The 20,778-nt window shown below is 43.0% G+C and overlaps 1 protein-coding gene across 2 annotated transcripts in view; it reads left to right on the top strand.

Annotated features, from left to right (window-relative positions):
• Positions 1 to 20,778, top strand: part of USF3 (upstream transcription factor family member 3) — a 37,712-nt gene that overhangs the window by 11,965 nt on the left and 4,969 nt on the right. For both annotated transcript variants that reach the window (XM_074853684.1, XM_074853676.1), the window contains exons 2-6: positions 4,295 to 4,359; positions 6,525 to 6,553; positions 8,891 to 8,973; positions 10,493 to 10,589; positions 11,725 to 19,530. In XM_074853684.1, coding sequence (XP_074709785.1) covers positions 4,295 to 4,359; positions 6,525 to 6,553; positions 8,891 to 8,973; positions 10,493 to 10,589; positions 11,725 to 18,206 — 6,756 coding nt within the window. In that variant the 3' untranslated portion in view covers positions 18,207 to 19,530. The remainder of the gene's footprint in view (positions 1 to 4,294; positions 4,360 to 6,524; positions 6,554 to 8,890; positions 8,974 to 10,492; positions 10,590 to 11,724; positions 19,531 to 20,778) is intronic.

The following is a 20,778-nucleotide window of genomic DNA, read 5'->3' as shown; positions in this document are numbered from 1 at the left end:
CCTTCATCTGGCTATAGAATATGGAATTACGTTCTCTCTGCAGAACGCTTTCAGCTGAGTCACGTGAGCATATTTCATGAGTGAACTTAAAATACATTTACCCCCGAGCTTATAAAGCAAATACACATCTTCTGCTTTAGAGAATCAGTGACGGAATCTCTCCGTGGAGAAATATTACTTGAGATGGAATGAGTAAAGAGAAACCCATTGTCAAAGCTCTGGTGATACAACAACTGTGAGGAAGAAATTGAGATGGTATAAACGTTATCCAGCAGCCCACAGAAGTCTCAACTTAGTCAGGTTTTTTGGGTTTTTTTGTTTGTTTTTTTTTTTTTTTAATTTGCAGAGCCCATATTTTCAGCAGCTCTTAAGAATACCACCTCCCTGGTGTCGCCAGCTCTGTTTTGAGGTGCAGCAAGTAAAATGCAAAGGTTTTTGTCCTTGTAGAATAAGAACAGGAAAAAAAAAAAATCCTCTCCCTGTGTTTCTTATGGTACAATCTAGCAATAGGAACCTCAGCGTGGTATACAAGTGCTGTTTAATAAACTTAACCACCTCTTTTCAGGCAGAAAATCAGAAATTGAAATAAACTAAGTGGTTAATTAGATAATGTGTACCGCCTTGTTTTTTCTTCTCGCTCCCACAAAACTGCTTTGAAACACTTGGGGAAACATTGGTCGAATTGTGTGATAAATTTCTGACCTAAAGAAATTCCACAGTAAAGTGAATTTAGAATAATATTCATTGCATTCCGGGGCCCTGTCTTCTGTATGAAATGGGCTGTAGATCCCAGCAGAACTGAAGCATATCAAATAGAAGCTTAAAGTTGTTTGTGTTTGATAGTTTGTGAGGATTATACACTCAATGTGGTGGCATCTGGCTTGAAATGTTCAGGGAATGGCATCGCTTGGACGAAGCTTAGTGACATAATTTTAAAAAGATGAGCAAGAGAGGAAGAAAGAAATGGAAAGTCTTTGACACACTGTAATAAAGACTTTCCATTTTCTCTGGCTTAAAAAATGGTTACAAACTGTATTAAGTTTCAGCACAAAGTTGCACTAAGGCCTTGCCTGTCTTCCCAAATATTGTATACAATGTGTCGCTGAATCATTAAAGGCATCTGCTGAGGACGAAGAAATAAGGCAATCAGAAAATTGTGTAGATCATGACTTTGGGAGGTAGGGACGCTGCTGTTAGGAATAAGAGTTTTGCTGAGGGGAAACAGACCCTGCGCAGAAGCAGCTTGAATATGGAGAGCCCGTGTCAGGAGGGAGAAGGGGGTGCTCTGACTCAGGGTGAAGGGAAGATGGGGTTGTGGATGTGATCTGGCCTGTGTGCAGGGAGAAGCAGGTGGAGTCAGAACAGCTGTGTTTGTTCTGGGGGAGGGTATTTGTGGGTGCTTTTTTACACCCTTTACCTTCGCAGAGTTGTGCTTTATCTGTAGCCTTGCATGGCAACTGGCCGTCTAAATTCACAGTAATGCTTTCTGTATTAAATACAGTCGTACAGAAATACTCCTTTGTTCTGAAGTTGTATAAATTTGCAAGATTAAAAAAATATGGTTGCTTCGTGAATGCATTAGTCTTTTAAAAATGCTAAGTTCACCAAAACTGAGACCTCTTTCATTGTTTTGCTCTGATTTCCAGCATAGTTGTCATAGTGTAGCAATGCCCAATAACAGATACATCATCTCTGTCCTCACAGAATGTGCAGAAAAGTGAAGAAACCAGGTACAGGACTGCCACAGGATGCAATCCAGTGTCTTCCTTTTTCTAAGCATAAAGTTTGTGAGCTTTGCTGTACCAAAGCTATGTCCACATACTCTGTGCTCACGTCCTTACCCCACTACACAGAATCAGGACGCATACGCTAAATTAAATAACCCCTTTGCCCCCTTGAATTAGCTATTTTACCTGATAAACAAGGTATTGTCATAGTGATGGATAAATGAGAGTATAGCGTTACTGGCTAGCTGCACTGCTTCTCGTGTCTTTGCTGGTAGCCTTCGTGGATATAGATTCTGCTGGGCTGCTTTGACAGCACTGAAAAAACCCCACTAAAACAAGGTGTGCTGACCTCAGTCTCTCAATGTACGTGCGAACATCTCTCTGGTTGCCAACAGTGTAAGAGATGGCTGGCTCTAACCAGATTTACTTTTTTTATGATCAGAATCACATACCTGTTAAACTCTCCCAGCTAACCCCTTCATCATCACCTGATACAATGAACGCAGCTAGAATAAGTGAGTAAGTACTACTATCACCAGCTACACACAGGAGGGAAAACTTGTAGATGCCTTGGGTGGGAAACTGGCTTTCAAAGTTGTGAATTTTCACTAGCTTGGAGGACCTGAGATACCACCTGGACTAGTCTTACCACGTATAAACAAGAATAAATTTGTTAGTGAATTAAGCTAAATGGATTTAGCGGAGAAGAAATCTGGTTTTAAGATGAAGTAACACAAGGTAATTTATAAGAGTGAATGAAAGTGCTGAACTTGCATGACTACTTTCTCCCACAGTAAAAGATTCTTAACTCTGTCAAGTTTTTTCATAATGCATGCAGAGCAGCATGGTCAGTGAGAATGGAAAAAGCAACGCCTGTGGAGAAATATAAATAGAAACTGATGCACTCTCATTGATGGCCTAGGGAAGCCTGTGGTGACTGTGTTTCAGGTAGGCTGTATGTAGCACCCAGCGGAGCAGTGTATTGCGGTAACTCGTCTCAGAGAGGATTGTGTCTTAATTTTGTGATGGTGTGAACACTGTTGTGTAGGTGGAGAAGTTTAATTAGATTCCTGAAAACTTCAGGCACTTTGAGTTCCCCGAGCTGGATCTATTTGCAGGATACCGCCTGTTTGCTTTACTTCATGGTTTGCCAACATTTCCCGTGTCTTCACAGGAATAGAGAAAGTACTTAAAGAAGGGGTAGAGTGGTAAACAGAGTCAACCCTAATGTTTCTCCTCAGTTAATCTTTACTGAAGGAGACGACTACATCACATTAACCTTTTAGAGTGTAAAGACTGGAGAACGGCATCCGAGTTCTGGTCTGGTACAATACAGATTATTTCTGTTAACTTTACACATGCATACACACAGAGGTGTGCACAGAGCCCTTTCCAGTGTGTATGCTTCAGTGCTTTGGGAGCTCTATGGATGGCTGGCTTTCAGTTCATAAGGATATTTGTTTTGTTTTGTTTTTTGAGGTCAGTGTCAGTGATGGTAGGCTCGGTTTACATTAAGAACTGCTTGGTGTTGAAAGTTATATTAAAAACCGCCCCCACTTCCTTACAGTACAAACAAAACAAACAAATAAAATACTCTAAAGATACAAAGCATGTTAAAAGAAGCCGATGAGCTTTCCAGGAGGAGCCAGGGAGAGGTGAAGCCACGAGCAGTCTGAGGGCCCATGGGAAGAATTGCAATAACAGGTTGGTTGGTGAGAGAACGAGCAGAGCATGAAACTAAATATAGAGCTCAGCCTTATCAAAAACAGATTTTTATTTTTTCTTCTAGTCATCTACAGTATACTTCATGTTACTTGCTCTCTAAAATTCATCCGTCTGGTAGATACATGTTCAACTATCATTGACTTAATCTCTTATTTTTTTCCTAATGTTTTTGTTTGTCTAAATACAGGCTACTCATGTGTTCAAGCTGAGGACAAGTTAGGTGCAATTATTAGTCAGTTATGTATAACTACAATTCATAACATTATTTTTAACTGAATTTTATATATCTGAGAACATCGGGTGTCATTTTTGGCCATTTTAGGCTGTACAAGAATTCAATAGCAAGTAAGTTTTGTAATTTGCTACATCAATAGCACTCTAAATTTGTATTTAATAAAATGTCCTCATTGTAGCTTGTATTCTGCTTAGCATTCATGCTTTATTTAGAACTGGGAATTGAATGCATATTCAGTTAGGAAGGGCTGATGAAGGAGAGCTCAACCGTACCTCCTCCCATTCAAAAAAACAATCATATACTCTAATTTTCCTTTTTGCTTCCTTGAAGTAGTTGGGATTATAATTGTTTTTATATTTAAAGTACTTGAGCAAATGGAAACCAGTTCATCATAGACAGTGGGAGTTCACAAAGCCCCCCAGTAGGTAACGTACTTTGTTTTTAATGCTCACGTGACCAGCTTCTCTACATCAAAGTGATGGACTTGTGCATACATTGTAGTATGGCCCTGTCCTCATGGTCAAAGGCAAAACGATGTAACAAATGTCATGTTCTATGAATTCAGAAGAGTGCAGGAGTTGTTAATTCCTTCCTCAATTTTCTTCAGGCTCTCTTCTCCGAAACCATGCCAGAGATGACAGAGAATGAGACACCTACTAAGAAGCAACATCGGTGAGTTTCTGTGGGTAAATGATAATTTTGTAGTTCTGTAGTCTGCAGTCATGTCACAGTTAGGAAGTTTCTAGCTAAAAGTTCAGCAATAAGGGTGTTGACAAGAAGTTCTGAGGGTTGACCAGGGTTGATCCAAAAGTTTGGGAACTGTGGCTGAAAAAGTCACTTCCTCTCTTCCCCTGTCTATGCCCAGTGGTTTGTCAAAGACATGTCTCCCTGGGCCACCTAGGCAATGGAGATTCTTTGATTATTACACTGACTACTCCAATGTGTATAAAACTCTGTTGCTGCCTCGGTTAGAGCGCAGCCTGTATTATTGCAGAGACTCCTGGTAGATATTGGGGAGTCAAAATTACTCATTTTGACAGAGTAATTTTGATTTCTTCCTCAACTCCCAATAGAATCTGGATCTTACTTCTCAAACCTCTGCTGGAACTCAAAATACATCTTGAGGTTGTACAGCAACACTATGATCAAAATTTGTAATAAAGTGGCTCAGAGCTCATTACAACTTTTCCAGATTTTCATTCCTTTGTAGTAGCATGTTGATCTAATACCTGACTGGCAGGGAATCCTTCAGTCCCTAGTTAAATACAGCATTCATCTTATGCTAGCTGGCCACGTAGGATATGATTTATGATAAGAGAAGCTCAGAGAGAACATTGATTTGTCCTACAGAATTTTTTTCAGTCTTCATGGACTTTGTGACTCTTTCTTACCCCATGAATAAAGTATTTTGGATTCTGTATTGGTAATGGGAATTAAAGGGCAGCTGGTTCTCTCCAGCCCATATATTCTTGTGCATATTTAGGATATGTGATGAATTCTGACTGGCAGATGATTGTTTTGGATATAAACGGGAGAACTGTAGCTTCCTGTAAAATAGGAGACCATTTTAAATGATAGCTTATATGCATTCCTGTTCTGGTGGTGCAAGTTTTCAATGAGCAAAAGATTCATCATTTCCTGAATAGTTGTAGAACAGATGTGCAGGCTTCAGCTGGCATTTATTTGACGTGTTAGGCATAATTTCTTAGCAAATGTCTCCAGGTCTGACCATCTGAAGTAACATTACTGTCTTGTAATCGCTAAGTTGCTCAAATGCACACTACTTTTGGTCAGTTACACCAGAAATAAACATCTATCAACTCAAAGCATAAAGGATACACGCCCCATAGTAATCACACGTGTCATGCACGTTCTCACTTCGGATCCCTTGTTACATCTGGACTGTGCTGTAACAGTGGAGAAAGAGAGCAGAAGATGCTACTCTGCTTTTTGCATACTCTAGCCAAATGTCTAGACTGAGAGTGCACTGCTGGACAGAAATCTTTCGAAAGATCTTTTTTCTGGAATGATTCTTTTTCCAGAAAACACATGCTTTGCTTTATGTACTTCCTGAAAGTATTTGGCTTACTGTATGTGTACAGTACATCTGATTTTTATGTGTAGACTACACATTTGGGATTTACTGACTTCCAGCAAAGCCATTTGAGGCATTGCACAATGATTCTGACCTGGTTGCCATCAGTCCAGAAATCCCAGGTCAACATCTGAAAACAAAGACAACCCTCACATGCCCAAATTACACAGAATTTTGAGGCAGTAAAGAAGAAAAACTGCAGAGGAATGGTAATTCTGATTTCTCAAACAGAGGAAACATGTTTGATACCAGAAGGTTTGATGTCTGAAGGTAATGTGTCTGGAAAAATCTATTTGCATCGTAACATCTTCTGTTTCATTGATCCAGTGAACGTAAAAGCAACATTTCAAACAAATACTTAACTACCTCGCTGCTCAGAAATAGAACTGTTTTTTTACTATTTGGCCTTACTGAACACTGGATAGTGTAATAGTTGTCACTGAAACGAAACATAAAAACTCAGCTCTGCGCTATAAATATCTAAAAATAATCAAATGAATATTATGGCATGCCTTATTATACTGAAATTGATTTGTCTGAACACAAATGATTTTTTGTTAGAAACCATTTAATGTCCAAGACAAATCCTTTTGAGTGTGACTTCTACTATGTTCTTGTTCACAGAGCAGAATAGAATATTTAGTATTTTTAGCTATAATGGAAATAATAAAAGAAATACTTGTTTGTATGCAGATTTTTTCCCTTCTGTTTCACATCCCTGTTTTCCCTTTATGTTTCACAGAAAGAAAAACCGGGAGACACATAATGCAGGTAGGAACATTATGCTTTGTTATTTGGTCTGGAAATAAGCACAGATGCTTTGAACTAGTAAAACATATTTTGCGTGGAGAAGGTTCCTCCGTAGGAGTTTACTACACTTAAAAAATCCACCCAGCCAAACACCTTTCTGTGTCCTTGCATAGCATATCTGTGCAGAAGGGCTTCTTGATTGTTTCTCATTTGCTGTTTTCCGTGGTACAAGGTTACAGTAGCATGCCCAGGTATGAAAGTAGGACCATGCCCCTGGCTTTCCACTGCTAGCAAACTAAGTAGTAAACAATTTCAGTTGTGTTCAGTTCTAAAGGAAAATAAATGCACAGGCATTCACACACAAATACTACCCACCTCTCTTTAAACAGAGACAGATATCTGACCCGAGAGCTTTAGAGGTTCCCTGGATTAGAAATATTCCTGTAGCCTGTCCCTGAGGCACCCACCTGGATGTTGATATCCCAGAAATTCTGTGTGAATACTGGCTGTATGTTGCAGGAGTCACATCCCTTGGGGAGCAACTAGTCAGTGTCTAGCTCCAATGCCATCTTCTGCAAGTAGCAGCAGAGGGATGGACTGGGAAAGAGTCTGGCAGGTTTGGGCCTGGTTTATCCTAAGAAATTGATTCCAGTTCTTCTTTTACTAAACAGCACTATTGTGTGGTTTGTCACAAACTCAGCTGGTAAAACCACTGAGGATTTTCCATGTGAAGGCTGTGGAATATAGTGCTTGTCGCTCTGTGCCCAGGGTGTGGCCAATTCCTTAAGGATTAAGAAGGATCAGGAAATAGTCTTATCAAGTCTACTTTTAAGATTGCTGACCTCATTCTGATTCTCAGTTCCTGTTTTACTTGCTGATAGCTTTCCAAAGTCTTCGTCTCCTGGGCTGAACTCTGCAAGATGTGGGGACCAGCTCCCTCCAGCCCTGTAGCTTGCTTAGTCATTAATATGTGGACAACCCAAGTAGAGCATGGAAAGTATTATCAAAACAAAGAACAGCACTTTCTAACCGCTGTGATATCTGCATGAATTAGTAAGATATATAAAAATTAAGTCCCAAGGATCATGTGTTTTAATGTTTATACAGCTTCTCTGATTTATATGGTAAATTCCTTTCAGAAGAGACTTTGTCTTGCTGTGTTTAGTGTATTTAGGCCTGTCTCTGTCAACACCACCAGTCTGTCCTGAAATGCAAAAACCAATTTAGTAGTTTGAAAAACGTAAAATGAAGAGACAGACTACTGAAATAAAACTATTTAAATTAGATCTGTATATCCTTTGTAAAGGAGCACAGTAAAATACACTCACCTGCAGATTGCTGTTTGTTTCTGTGTGCCACCAAAAGCAGCTGGGCTCACAAACCACAGGGTGATACTCAGCACGATGAATGAAGATACATTGATTTGAATCTTGACAAAGCCATGACAGAACTTTTTTTCAGGCTTTTTGGGAAAAAGGCATCTAATAGTTTTAGTTTGCATAGAACACCAAAATATCTCGGTCAAAAAAATAACTACATGAGAGTGAACTATATTTGAAAGAAGCTGACTATGGTGGGTGGAAAACAGAGATTAATAATGTCTGAAAAAAACATGCTAGACTTGTAGCACAGACCCTTTACACCAGTGTTTAGGCCTTGTGAAAAGGTAAATGATGTCACTAGAGGGCTATAAATGAAGCATTTTCTGACTTTCTCCAAAATAGCTAATTCACTGGAAATACTGTTCATTCAACATTTTCTTTACTCCCAGTCATAATTAGACCTTGTGGAGCACAGAACATAAAAAACAGTAACTGATAGTCCATATGCCTCGAGCTTCAGCTATATTCAGTGTTGGCTGCTCCATCAATATAGATTGAAAACTGGTAAAATCTGAATTATTTCTCTTTTGGTGCCAAACTTGACATTAGCATTTAAGAGACACAGGTTTCCTTCCTAAATGTGAAACTGATTCTTTCCATAATCTTTGTTCATTTGCTTTCTATATGCCTAAATTTAATCAATCTGCTTTGTGAAAAGAGTTTCAGAAAACTCAGCTAGAAAGCATTATCAAAACCTGAATTTTGAGTTGCAGTAACTCCTCTTTTCCACAAAGGGGTCCAGAACATCCCCACCTTTTAAACATATGGCTGTTTATGTTACAGCTCTCAATTCTGCTGAGTATTAATTCAATAACGGACATTTACTTTAGAGGAGGTTTTTTCCTCTCTCGAGTTACTAAGGGTTCCAGTAGGTCATGAAATAATGTATTTATGAGTCCTTACATTGGTAGTAGTTGTGATGCTGCTGTGCTGACTTGCTCGGCCAGATGACACAGCACATGTTATTTTTGCTTAGTGGAGAGACATCGAAAGAAGAAGATTAATGCTGGGATAAACAGAATTGGAGAACTCATTCCCTGCTCTCCAGCACTTAAGCAGGTGAGTCCTTTCAGAGGTGCATACGAGTTTTCTGTAAACTGCTTTTGTGTTTCCTTGTCTGTAGAAGTATAAATATTTATTTTTCTATTTGTTTGGGGAAGAAGGCAAAACTGTCTGAATTAGATTTTTGAGCATATTAGTATGTAAAAAATGATTTGTAATAGAATTCCTTTTTGGACGTGCAGGGCCATGTGAATGTAATTACACAGATTTTGAGCTTTTTATCTGAAAGTGTTGCATATGACTGCTGAAGGAATGAAATGGTATGAGTTGGACGTGTGACTGACTTTCTCCTCAATTCACACATGCGGTATTTTTGGGCAGGTGTAAGCTAGACTAATTACCCACAGCGATTTGGTCAGCTTGCTGATGTCTGCCCGCCTCTTCGATTCACACAAAGTTCTCGTTCAGGGTGCCTGAATGTTGATAACAAGAGAAGATGAAAATCCTGTCTCGGCTGCTGCCTGCCCTGTTGCGTTGTAGCTGTTCACCCTTTCCTCTGTAGGAGGGGTGAGACAGAAGTAGGTTGGATCTGGCCGGTGGGTTGCTGGTTATGTTGTGCAACTCCTGTTTGTCAAGTTATTTTCTACTGATGCTGTTTAATGCCGTCTGTATGATACTTGAGTGGTGAAAGCTGTGGGTTAAGCAAGATCATATTTCAGGTTATTCTCCAATCCCTTCTCAGCCCTTTATGTCCTAAGATGTAAATAGAATTGCATGTATGCTTCTTTTTTGTTGTCTTTCATACAATGGGATGAAAGCAACTCAGAAGGTAAAATAATAATAGTAATTTAAGATGCTGTCCTTGTGAAAGATGAAGCCAGACCAATGGTTTGAGGTTGATGCACAGAAGCATCTTTGTCAAGGCAGGAATCTACAGCAGGGGCTGTTCTTACAGAACAGTAGAAGAAGAAGTTAAGACGTGAACAAGAGGTTTCACAGGCAGGTTAATCGTAGTTTCATAGAAGGGAGAAGATGGAGGGGTTATGGCATGTTTTCTCTTCCCATATTCTCCAGTATATTACTTTCAAAATTATGCATATACCTCCCTGGATAATTGTTCCATGTTTGTTTCTTTCCTAATAAAATATTTACAAGGTAGTATCCTGGATATTTCATGTGATGTATATGTTTATTTGTGAACACGGATTTTAGCCTGGTCAGCAAGAAATGATGCTTGCTGTTTGTGTTCTGTGGCTTTCCGATGCCTTCGGGCATTGGAAAATGTCAGCTCCAGCACTGAAAATGTCATTCTGTAAAAACTCATGGCATTTTAGGGTCAGTATCGCTCATGAAACCTGTGATTCATCTAAAAAAAAAAAAAAAAAACCTACACAAAAGTACCTCAAAAATAAATTAACACACACACACACACACACACACCCCCCCGAACAGTATTCGGAGGATCATTCGGATTAGCACATTTTAAAAGACCTCTTGGAGCAAATGCAATCTCATCATTAATGGATCTACCAGTAATAGACCTTTCTCCTAATTGTGTATATGTTTTCTTTTAAAGAGCAAGAACATGATCCTGGATCAAGCCTTTAAGTATATAACAGAAATGAAAAGACAGAATGATGAACTTCTGTTAAATGGAGGGAACAATGAACAGGGTAAGTACCGATGCTGCTGGAGGCTCTAGAGTTTCTGTCAGTCCCTTTCACTGTGTGTCTGTTTGACTGACAACAAAGTCTGGATCAACAAACTTGGGAATCCCAAGACATTATACACATACAGGAAAAATACAGCTGCTTAGAATATCTTGAAACAAGAAGCCAACAGAATGCCCAAGCATGTGTTCTTGCACATAGCTATGAGATAATGAAGCAGTCATGTTGTGATGTAAAGTAATTACAGAGCTTATAGGTGATGCGACATCATCTAATAGATTCTGTCCTGATTTATTCTGCTGTAGCGACCAGAACAATTTCTGACAAACTTCAGCGTTAGATTTTTTCGTTGAAAACATGGAGTTTCCTTCATGCATAGAGCTTTTTTTGTTTTCCTTTCAAATGCTGTAAAAGTCATAACAGCCTATTTTATAAAAATATAATACATCATATAAAATCTTCCTGAACAGATGGGTAAAAATACAGTGATGGAGGTGTGACAGAAATAATCTCAGAGCTAATGTTGCAGTTTGTGATTTTTATTTCTACCCATAGAATGGAATTCTAAATAGTTTATTTTTATCTTGCCGATGTAATTGGATTTGAAAACCCTGGGTGATTTTCCTAGTTAGGTGAGCCGTCTCCAAGTGCGTTGCTGGTTTTTGTGGCTTTACGTAAGTGCTTTGTATTTCATTTTGCATATAATTTTTAGATGTAATGAAACTTAATTGTCCTGGAAAGCCATGAGATTATCAATTAAATTAAAACAGTTTTAGTGTTTGCAGACGAGGAGGGAAAAGAAAAAGATAAATTAATGTGCTCATCTTTCCTTCAGTAATTAAATAATTTGATTAGTGTTCAGTTTCATCTGAGTTGGTCCTGATGGTCTTTCTAACTAAATAATTTGACATATCCTGCTGTTGGTAATGGAATAGTCTGTGAAGTTCATTCACTTTCCCGCTCAGTAGAGAGGCTTATTAGGATAAGAGACTTCACTTATGTCAACCATTTGAAGAGGGCGTACATTATTAACAATTTATTTCAATACTACATAGTATTTAGTCTCCAAGTCATGTGGTAACATTACCTAGTGTTTGCTCTGGTGCTGATGTAATGGACTGCTCTCACTGTTTTGTAGCTGAAGAGATAAAAAAACTCCGGAAACAGTTGGATGAACTGCAAAAGGAAAATGGGAGATACATTGAACTACTGAAAGCAAACGATATTTGCCTGTACGATGACCCGACGATCCACTGGAAGGGAAATCTCAAAAATGCAAAGGTCTCGGTTGTTATTCCTGGTGATCAGGTTCAAAAGAACATTATTGTCTATTCAAACGGGAGTCAACCCAACGGAAATAACCAGGGAGCATCTGTCCAGGGAATAACGTTTAATGTTGGTCATAATTTACAAAAGCAAACAGCCAATGTTGTGCCAGTTCAGAGAACTTGCAACCTCGTGACTCCTGTGACAATTTCTGGTATTTACCCCACAGAAAACAAGCCATGGTCACAAACTACAGTGTCTCCGCTGGCATCAGTTCAGACAGCTCCAGCAGGGAACGTTCTTGAGCTCTCCACCCCGGAAAATGAGCGAGGCGTGCTTGCCACTGCTCCTGCCAGCTTGCAGAGCACACCTCGATCCGGAACAGAACAGGAACTACAGTGTTCTTCAAGTAACGCACCACAGAATGATCAAAATCTCCCCAAAAGTAAAAATGAGGAGGAGGGCACTAAATCAACAAAGAAAACACTCCTGCAGGGAATCAGCCTTCCTTCCAGTGCCTCCACGGAAGCCTCCCAAGTTCAACAGGTGAATGCAACCTGCTCAAATACACACAGTTCTAGGAGTGACCTTCAGGAAAGCTGTGTTGTTTCAACCACGGACACAGCTTGTGTGCCCTCCGTGAGACTGTCTACTGCGGAAAGTTTTTCCTCTGTAAACGTCCTCAAAAGTACAGACTTAGTAAGTAGTGCTGGAATGGCTGTGACTTCTGCAGCAGAAGGAGTTAAGGCTGCGACGGCAATAAGCACTCTGCCTGCCAGTCCCCTAGAGAACTGCTGGTCTTTTTCAGGCTCTTCAGGTGTTGGCACTTCAGACTTGAAAAACATGAGTAGCCTTACACGGATGCCTTCAGCTGGAAACACACAGACCACGTGGACAACTCTGCAGCTAGCAGGAAATACTGTCCAGCCACTAAGCCAAACGCCATCCAGTATCATGACTGCACTATTAAACGAGCCAGTTAACGGTGCTGGGGCTGTATCTTCTGCTCACAGCAGGCCTTTGACTACAAGTATCAGTTTGAATACTTCTCTGCCTGGGGATGGCCAGGCAGCTGAACAGATTGTAGTTACCTTGCCCTCATGCCCACCCTTACCTATGCAGCCATTAATCAGCCAGCCACAGGTTAAAACTCAGGCTGCAGGAAATATCCTTCCATTAAATTCAGCTATGCAGGTGATCCAGATGGCTCAGCCAGTCGCGGCCGCTGTTACAGGAGCGCCAGCGAACCAGAATGTCATCATTCTCCAGCCTCCAAACCCCGCTCCGTGCCCTCCGATTGTGAGAGCGGAAGTACCCAGCCAAAATGTTAGTCAGCAAATTGTAATTATACAAGCTGCTAATCAGAATCCTCTTCCCCTCCTCTCCGCTCAGCCTTCTGCTTCTGTAAGAGTTCCTGTGAACGGGCCGACTGCAATCGCAAACTCTAGCAGCTCCGTACAAAACGCCTCTCTTCCACAGACTTTCGGAGGGAAGCACCTTGTCCATATATTACCAAGACCATCTTCTTTGCCATCTTCTAGCTCTACGCAAACGTTTTCAGTTACAATGTCTGGTCAACAGCATCCTCAAACTATCTCATTAAACGGGCAGCTTTTTGCGTTGCAGCCTGTGATGTCTTCATCTGGAGCTTCAAATCAAGCCCCTATGCAAATTATTCAACCCACCACCAGCGAAGATCCAAATACCAATGTTGCCCTCAATACATTTGGTGCTTTAGCTAACCTCAATCAAAGCATATCGCAAATGGCTGGACAGAGCTGCTTGCACTTGTCTCTCAGCCACCCTACCAATCCCACAACTGTCAATAACCAGATTGCCACAGTTAACTGCGTGTCGTTACCGACTTCTGTGGCATCTTCGGTACCTGCAGAGGTTTCAGTATTAACTAGTGCATCTACTTCAATAAATGCTTCCCCAAAAAAAGTGGCTGCTGGCTTGCCATCCAGTGCAAAATCAAAAAGGACAAACAAAAAGCCAAGTACAAAGAAACACCAAGCAGTCAACAGTAAAGTGTCCTGCCCAGCAGCTCCTTGCAAAGACGCAGGGAAGGTGGATTGTGCTCCCGTGGAAACGGTGGCAAAGCATTCAAACGGCGAGGGGCTGCCTGAAAACGCTCCAGCGGTATCGGTCTCGCACGTTTTAACGACGTCGCAGGCGAGCAGTGTTGTAGCATCGAGTGGCGTCAGCGTTTCTGAATGTCCTTCCAAAGAGACTGCGAACTCCGAACAGGCAGCCAAAACCTGCTCTGTCCCTGAGCCAAGCGCAGCAGAGGCGCCCGCTTCCTCACCGCTGGCGTCCGCGGTGTCTGAGCCACAGGCGCTCGTCCCGCCGCCTGCCAAAGATGCTGCCCCTCGCCAGCAGGCCCGTGGGTCTCAGAACCGTCCTCCACCAACCAGCTCTGCCTCCTCAGAGTCTCCCAAACCCTGTGAACCCCCCAGCACCTTAACGTCCTCTCGTAGCGAAGCACATGTGACACATTCTCAGGTCGCTGGGACGTCAGCAGCACAGAGCAGCACAGTGGGTCATACTTCCAAGGCAGGAACGATTTCGGAGCCCTGCGACGTCGCGCAGGATTCCTCAGTGGTAATGCAAGATGCGGACTTGTTAGGAGGACAGGGTCTAACCAAAATGCTGTCTGATCTCACGAAAGAAAGAACAGCTGTGGAAAAACCCTCTTCATTTACTGTTCAGGGGGAACATTCTAATTTTCCCATGGAAAACTCTAAATCAGCAGAACCAAATGTTGATTTGCCTGAGAAGCAGGACCTCTTGCTAATGAACACAGAAGGTGATCCTCTCCCCCAGCATCACTCCTGCATTTCTGACCAGGAAGTAGTCAATGCTTCCCTTATGGCTAGCAGGCAGGCAGACTCCCCCATGTCAACTAGCTCTGGCAGCAGTCGGGGCTTCTCCGTTGCGTCTATGTTGCCAGATACCACCAGAGAAGACGTCACTAGCAGCACCTCAACCAGTACATGTAACAGCTGCACGTTTTCAGAACAGACTGACATTGTAGCTCTTGCAGCAAGAGCTATTTTTGACCAAGAAAACCTTGAGAAAGGTGGCGGAGGAATACAGGTGAACATGAGGGATGCCATCTCTAAGTCGACTGAGGTTGCACCTTTGGAGAGAGAGCAACAGCCTTTTAAACCTCAACCAGTGAAAGAAAACAACACAGGGCCGTTGGAAGCGACACCGAGCAAATTCAGTGCTCAAGATACAGTACAGACAAACGTCGATAGGCAGGTTGAAAAGCCAAGCTGCTCTGTGGGAGGTGTGGTAACATCAAACACTTCTTTGCAGATTTCCACTTCCCAGTCGGCAAGCATAACCAGTTTAAGTGTGAATAATCTGATACACCAGAGTCGCATTGTCCATCCCCTTGTGAGTTGCTCCAGTTTATCCCAGTCTTCAGAGCCAGCGAGCGTCCCTGCAACTGTGAGCCTCTCACTTCCATCTAGCACATACGTCAATCAGTCTCCAGGGCCCACCATGATGAGTGACTATGCTCAGGAACAGCTGAATGCCATTCGGGCAAGCACCATGCAGGCTCCCCAGCTGCAGGAACCACACTTAAAGCAGCAAAATCACGAAGGTCGCAAAGACTCCGCCAAGAGAGCTGTTCAGGACGACCTCCTGCTTTCTACGGCAAAGAGGCAGAAGCAGTGCCAGACAGCACCCATAAGGCTCGAAGGGATGGCGTTGATGAACCGGACGCCAGAGAGCATTGCTGATCAAACGCAGATGCTCGTCGGTCAGATTCCTCCTAACTCATCCAATTCAGTGGCATCAGTGAGCAATCAAGGGCACACCGATGGCCTTAATAGGTTATTCCCACCCAACAGCAACTTTGTAACGCCAGCTTTGAGACAAACTGACGTCCAGTGCGGTTCTCAGCCCTCAATTTCCGAGCAGCAAGGCCAGGCAGGGCAGCACTTGCAGCCGATTCAACATGTTCCTGCTCAAGGCATATCTCACCTTCACAGTAATCATCCGTACTTAAAGCAGCAGCAGCAGGCCGGTCAGCTAAGAGAAAGGCACCACTTGTATCAGCTGCAGCACCACGTCACACACGGGGAAAACTCGGTCCACTCTCAACCCCACAGTGTCCACCAGCAGCGAACAATACAGCAGGAGGTGCAGATGCAAAAGAAACGAAATCTCATCCAGGGAACACAAGCCACACAACTTTCTCTACAGCAAAAACACCACGGGAGTGATCAAACACGGCAAAAAGGTGGTCAGCCTCATCCACACCACCAGCAAATGCAGCAGCAGATGCAGCAGCACTTTGGAGCTTCCCAGCCTGAAAAGAACTGTGAAAATCCTGCAACAAGCAGAAACCATCATAACCATCCTCAGAGCCATATAAATCAGGATATTATGCATCAACAGCAACAAGATGTTAGCAGCAGACAGCAAGGTTCGGCTTCTGAACACGTGTCAGGGCACAATCAGATGCAAAGACTGATGACCTCAAGGGGCTTAGAGCAGCAAATGGTGTCCCAGGCAAGTATCGTAACCAGACCATCAGATATGACGTGCACCCCTCACAGGCAGGAAAGAAATAGAGTTTCCAGCTACTCTGCCGAGGCACTGATTGGGAAGACGCCCTCCAATTCAGAACAGAGAATAGGAATATCTCTTCAAGGCCCTAGGGTTTCTGACCAACTTGAAATGAGAAGCTATCTTGATGTTTCTAGAAATAAAGGGTTGGTGATTCATAATATGCAGGGCCGCTTATCTGTTGACCATGCAGTTGGCTCAGACGTGCAGCGGCTTTCTGATTGTCAGACGTTTAAACCAGCTGGACCCAGTCAACAGCCAACAGGCAATTTCGATGTACAGGCTTCAAGAAACAGCGAAATTGGTAATTCAGTGTCATCCCTCAGGGGAATGCAGTCGCAAGCATTTCGAATCGGTCAAAATACTGGGCCATCCCTAGAGAGACAGAAGAGATTGCCCTACCAGCCAGTGCAGGGTATTCCAACAGGAAATGCCCTGCCGTCAAGGGAAAATGAAAACACATGCCACCAAAGTTTTATGCAGAGTTTACTTGCCCCTCACCTTGGAGATCAGGTGAGTGGAAGCCAAAGATCAATCCCAGAACATCAAAGGAACACGCAGTGCGGTGCCTCCTCCACAATCGAGTACAACTGTCCCCCAGCGCGAGAGAGCGTCCACATCCGAAGAGACGGTGATGGCCCGAGTAGGGAGAGCTGTGACATGTCTATTGGTGCAATTAACACGAGGAACAGTTCTTTGAATATTCCTTTTTCAAGTTCTTCTTCCTCGGGAGACATTCAGGGTCGCAATACGAGCCCGAACATCTCTGTGCAGAAGTCCAATCCCATGAGGATGACAGACAGTCACGGAACTAAGAGCCACATGAATACGCCTGTTTCTAGCAACATGCATGGGGTGGTGAGGCCAACTCACCCTCACCCTGCAGTGTCTCACGGAAACGGTGACCAAGGGCAACCTTCCGTTCGTCAGCCAAATTCTTCAGTTACTCAGCGGTCGAGGCATCCTCTGCAAGATAACGGAGGTTCTAAAATACGTCAGCCCGAAAGGAACCGATCTGGAAATCAAAGGCATGGAAACGTCTTTGACCCTAGTCTTCCCCACCTTCCCCTGTCCACCAGCGGCAGTATGATCCTTGGGCGCCAGCAGTCTGCGATAGAAAAAAGAGGAAGCATTGTCCGATTTATGTCTGATGGCCCTCAAGTGTCTAACGATAACGCGGCCCCTGACCAACATACCCTCTCTCAGAATTTTGGATTCCCTTTTATCCCGGAGGGAGGCATGAATCCACCGATAAATGCCAACGCCTCTTTCATCCCACCGGTCACTCAGCCCAGTGCCACTCGAACACCGGCTCTAATCCCGGTCGATCCTCAGAATACGCTGCCGTCCTTCTACCCGCCTTACTCGCCTGCCCACCCTACCCTTTCCAACGACATCTCCATCCCATACTTTCCCAATCAAATGTTTCCTAACCCAAGCACGGAGAAGCCGAGTAGCGGGAGTTTAAACAATCGATTTGGATCCATTTTGTCTCCTCCCAGGCCTGTTGGTTTTGCTCAGCCAAGTTTTCCTTTGCTTCCAGATATGCCGCCGATGCACATGACCAACACGTCGCACTTATCCAATTTTAACTTAACGTCTTTGTTTCCAGAAATAGCCACAGCTCTTCCTCCAGATGGTTCAGCAATGTCGCCTTTGCTTTCCATTGCAAACACATCTGCTTCAGATTCTTCCAAGCAGTCCTCAAACCGACCTGCCCACAATATAAGCCATATTCTAGGTCACGACTGCAGCTCAGCTGTATGAAAACTGATAGACTGACTTCTCGTCTGATGCGTTGTTTATATATTTAAGAAGAAGAAAGTGGAGCTTACTGGCATCCCTGAAGAGACCATTCATAGCATCACTGTTTATTTGCCTAAATGTATGTATATGGGTACTTTTCGTATTTATATACACACTGTATTTCCATCCACCTTACTAACTTTAAAGCACCAGTGCCTATAGCAATGCTTACTTACTCATAAACAGTAAGGATGCAACATTGAGAGCTGTGCAAATATTGGTTGTTGATTTTCCAACAATCAAGTTTGATGTCTGATTGTTCCAGGGTAAGGGCCACCCTCAGTGATACGTGGATGTAAAGAAAGGAGTGAGAGCATCCGAATGGGAGACAGGAAACAAATGCTACAGGTTTCATTTTGTTTCTGATGCGTTTACCTGAAACTACAGACGAACTTGAAGTGGCTTGGGTTTCTCTTTTTCCTTTGTAAAATATCTTCAGGAGCCTCAACACCAGTCAAGTCTGTGTTAACCCAGCGTTAATTGATAAAGGCATTTGTTGTACAGCTTTTGTCTGTTTGAAGCTTGTCACATGCACTTGAATTCAGGCTGACTTTACCTGGCAAAAATTACTATGTGTTTCCGTGGTCAGCAATTAAAAATACTGGTTTTGAAAATTCAGGTTTCTTTAACCCATGACTTTCTGTTTCTAAGAAGAATTTTGTTTGGATCTGTTTTAACAGTTACTGCTGGACTTGGTCAACGTTTTAATGCAGCTTACGACTCCTTCTGGTGTAGTCAGTGGAGACAGCAGTTGTATTTGTTGCCATTTCATTGTTCATATGCTGCAAGTTACCTCAGGGTGGGTTTTGTACCTTGTTTAGCACCTTCTTAATGTCTTTTTTTCCCCCCTCCCCTCTCCTTTTCTTTGGCCCATGCTCAAACACCAGCTTTCTGGTTTCTGTGAGTGACAGCCCTTTGTTGTACCAGGCCAGCACGTGGGAGGAGGACGGAGCCTGTGGCATCCCGCAAAATGAGCGGGGGATCCCTGGGGGTGCAGTTCTTGTTTAACATTGCTGACCGTATCAGCCTGAGTTAATATCAGTATTCTGCACTCGAATGCACCTTTTGTCTAAATGCGTGTGATTGTGGCTGAAGGAGGAACGTGAATGTGTCGGGACCGAAACGCTGCGTACCAGGAAGAAGTCGTCGTGATGTGAGCACCGCGAGGAAGGGGGGTGCGTTTGTGTGTGCGGGAGAGACGGCGTGAATGTGTCTGTGCTGGCTGAGTCTCCGGTACTTGCCCAAATTTCAGTCCTGTTTCTTTTAAAGGAAAGGGGAGAACTAGGTAAGTTTTATTTATTTAATGGCTCTGCGGTGTGCTTTTTCCTCAGACAAGGCAGAAATATATGTCTTTTCTTTTTATGTGCTTGGAAATACCATTCTGGTTTTGATTCTTCAAATAACAAAGTAACTTCAGGTTTCCTTGTATGCAATCCCCCTCCTACCAGCTGGGGAGTGACAGAAACCGCTCCAGGGCCTCTTCTGCTGCTCCTGGGACCTGTCACAGGTTCTTCCCCAATGTCTTTACTGTCAGTGTTAGGTCAATGGTTGGACAGATGATCTGCAAGGTCTTTTCCAACCTAGATGATTCTGTGATTCTGTCTCTGTTAGCAGGGGGCTGGGGAGGAACAGGCTCCCTGGGATTTTTTTAGGGATTTTTTTTTTTTTTTCCCTTTGAAAAGTAAAAAGGAAGATAATCCTCCATCTGCAAGAATGGGATCCACAGAGAGGGAACTGAAAGTTTTTTCCATAGCTTGACTGCCCAGGCCACATTTTTGCTAAGTCCTTTTACACTAATCCAGGAAGGTAAAGAGGCTTTGGCATAAAAAAAAATGGGGCTGTGTCTGTAGTCCGTCATGATAGTGTTTCCACTCTTGGAACCTGGGGTCTGATGTTTTCCTGCAAAGCTAAGTAAAATGGTTCTGATTCAAATTGACACTCACTTTTTAATTCAGATGGAGCTTATCTTAGGACACTAAGTGGTGCATCAGTTCTCTGTGCTTATTAAAAATAATAGATTGCATATTTATTTCACTTCAAAACAAGGCAGCTTGGCCGAGTTTGACTGTGAAATGGGCTGCCAAAGTGTAGTTACCAGCCAAATGGCAGCAACTGGCCTGTGCAGAGCAGGAGGGTTAGGAATGACAGTCAGTCCTCGACTCCGACCGACTAAGCACACTGCAGGCCTGGCTGTTCTCTGATGAGAGAGACGCTTGATCAGACTGATTTCTCTAACAGTAGATCCCAAAGGGGCTGCCTCAGGTGGTGAAATGAGTACCCTAACGATGAGTGTTTCCGTGGGTTGTGGATGATAGAGACAGGGGTGTTGAAGCAGCAGCTACGCTGTGCGTTACATACTCGTCTGGCCCTTGAGGAGGGAAGCAAAACAGCCCTTCTCACTCTTTAAATGGCATTATGTGTGCAATGGTGTATTTGGCTTTCAAGACCAAGCAGTGAAAAATTAAGCCCTGGCTTCCAGGACTTTATATAAAGATGTTAATCCTGCTCGTCATTCCAGGCATTTACCTAGTGA

The sequence above is a fragment of the Strix uralensis genome, chromosome 2, assembly GCF_047716275.1.
Source record: "Strix uralensis isolate ZFMK-TIS-50842 chromosome 2, bStrUra1, whole genome shotgun sequence".
Lineage (NCBI taxonomy): Eukaryota > Metazoa > Chordata > Aves > Strigiformes > Strigidae > Strix > Strix uralensis.
This window is presented reverse-complemented; position numbering and strand designations above follow the sequence as displayed.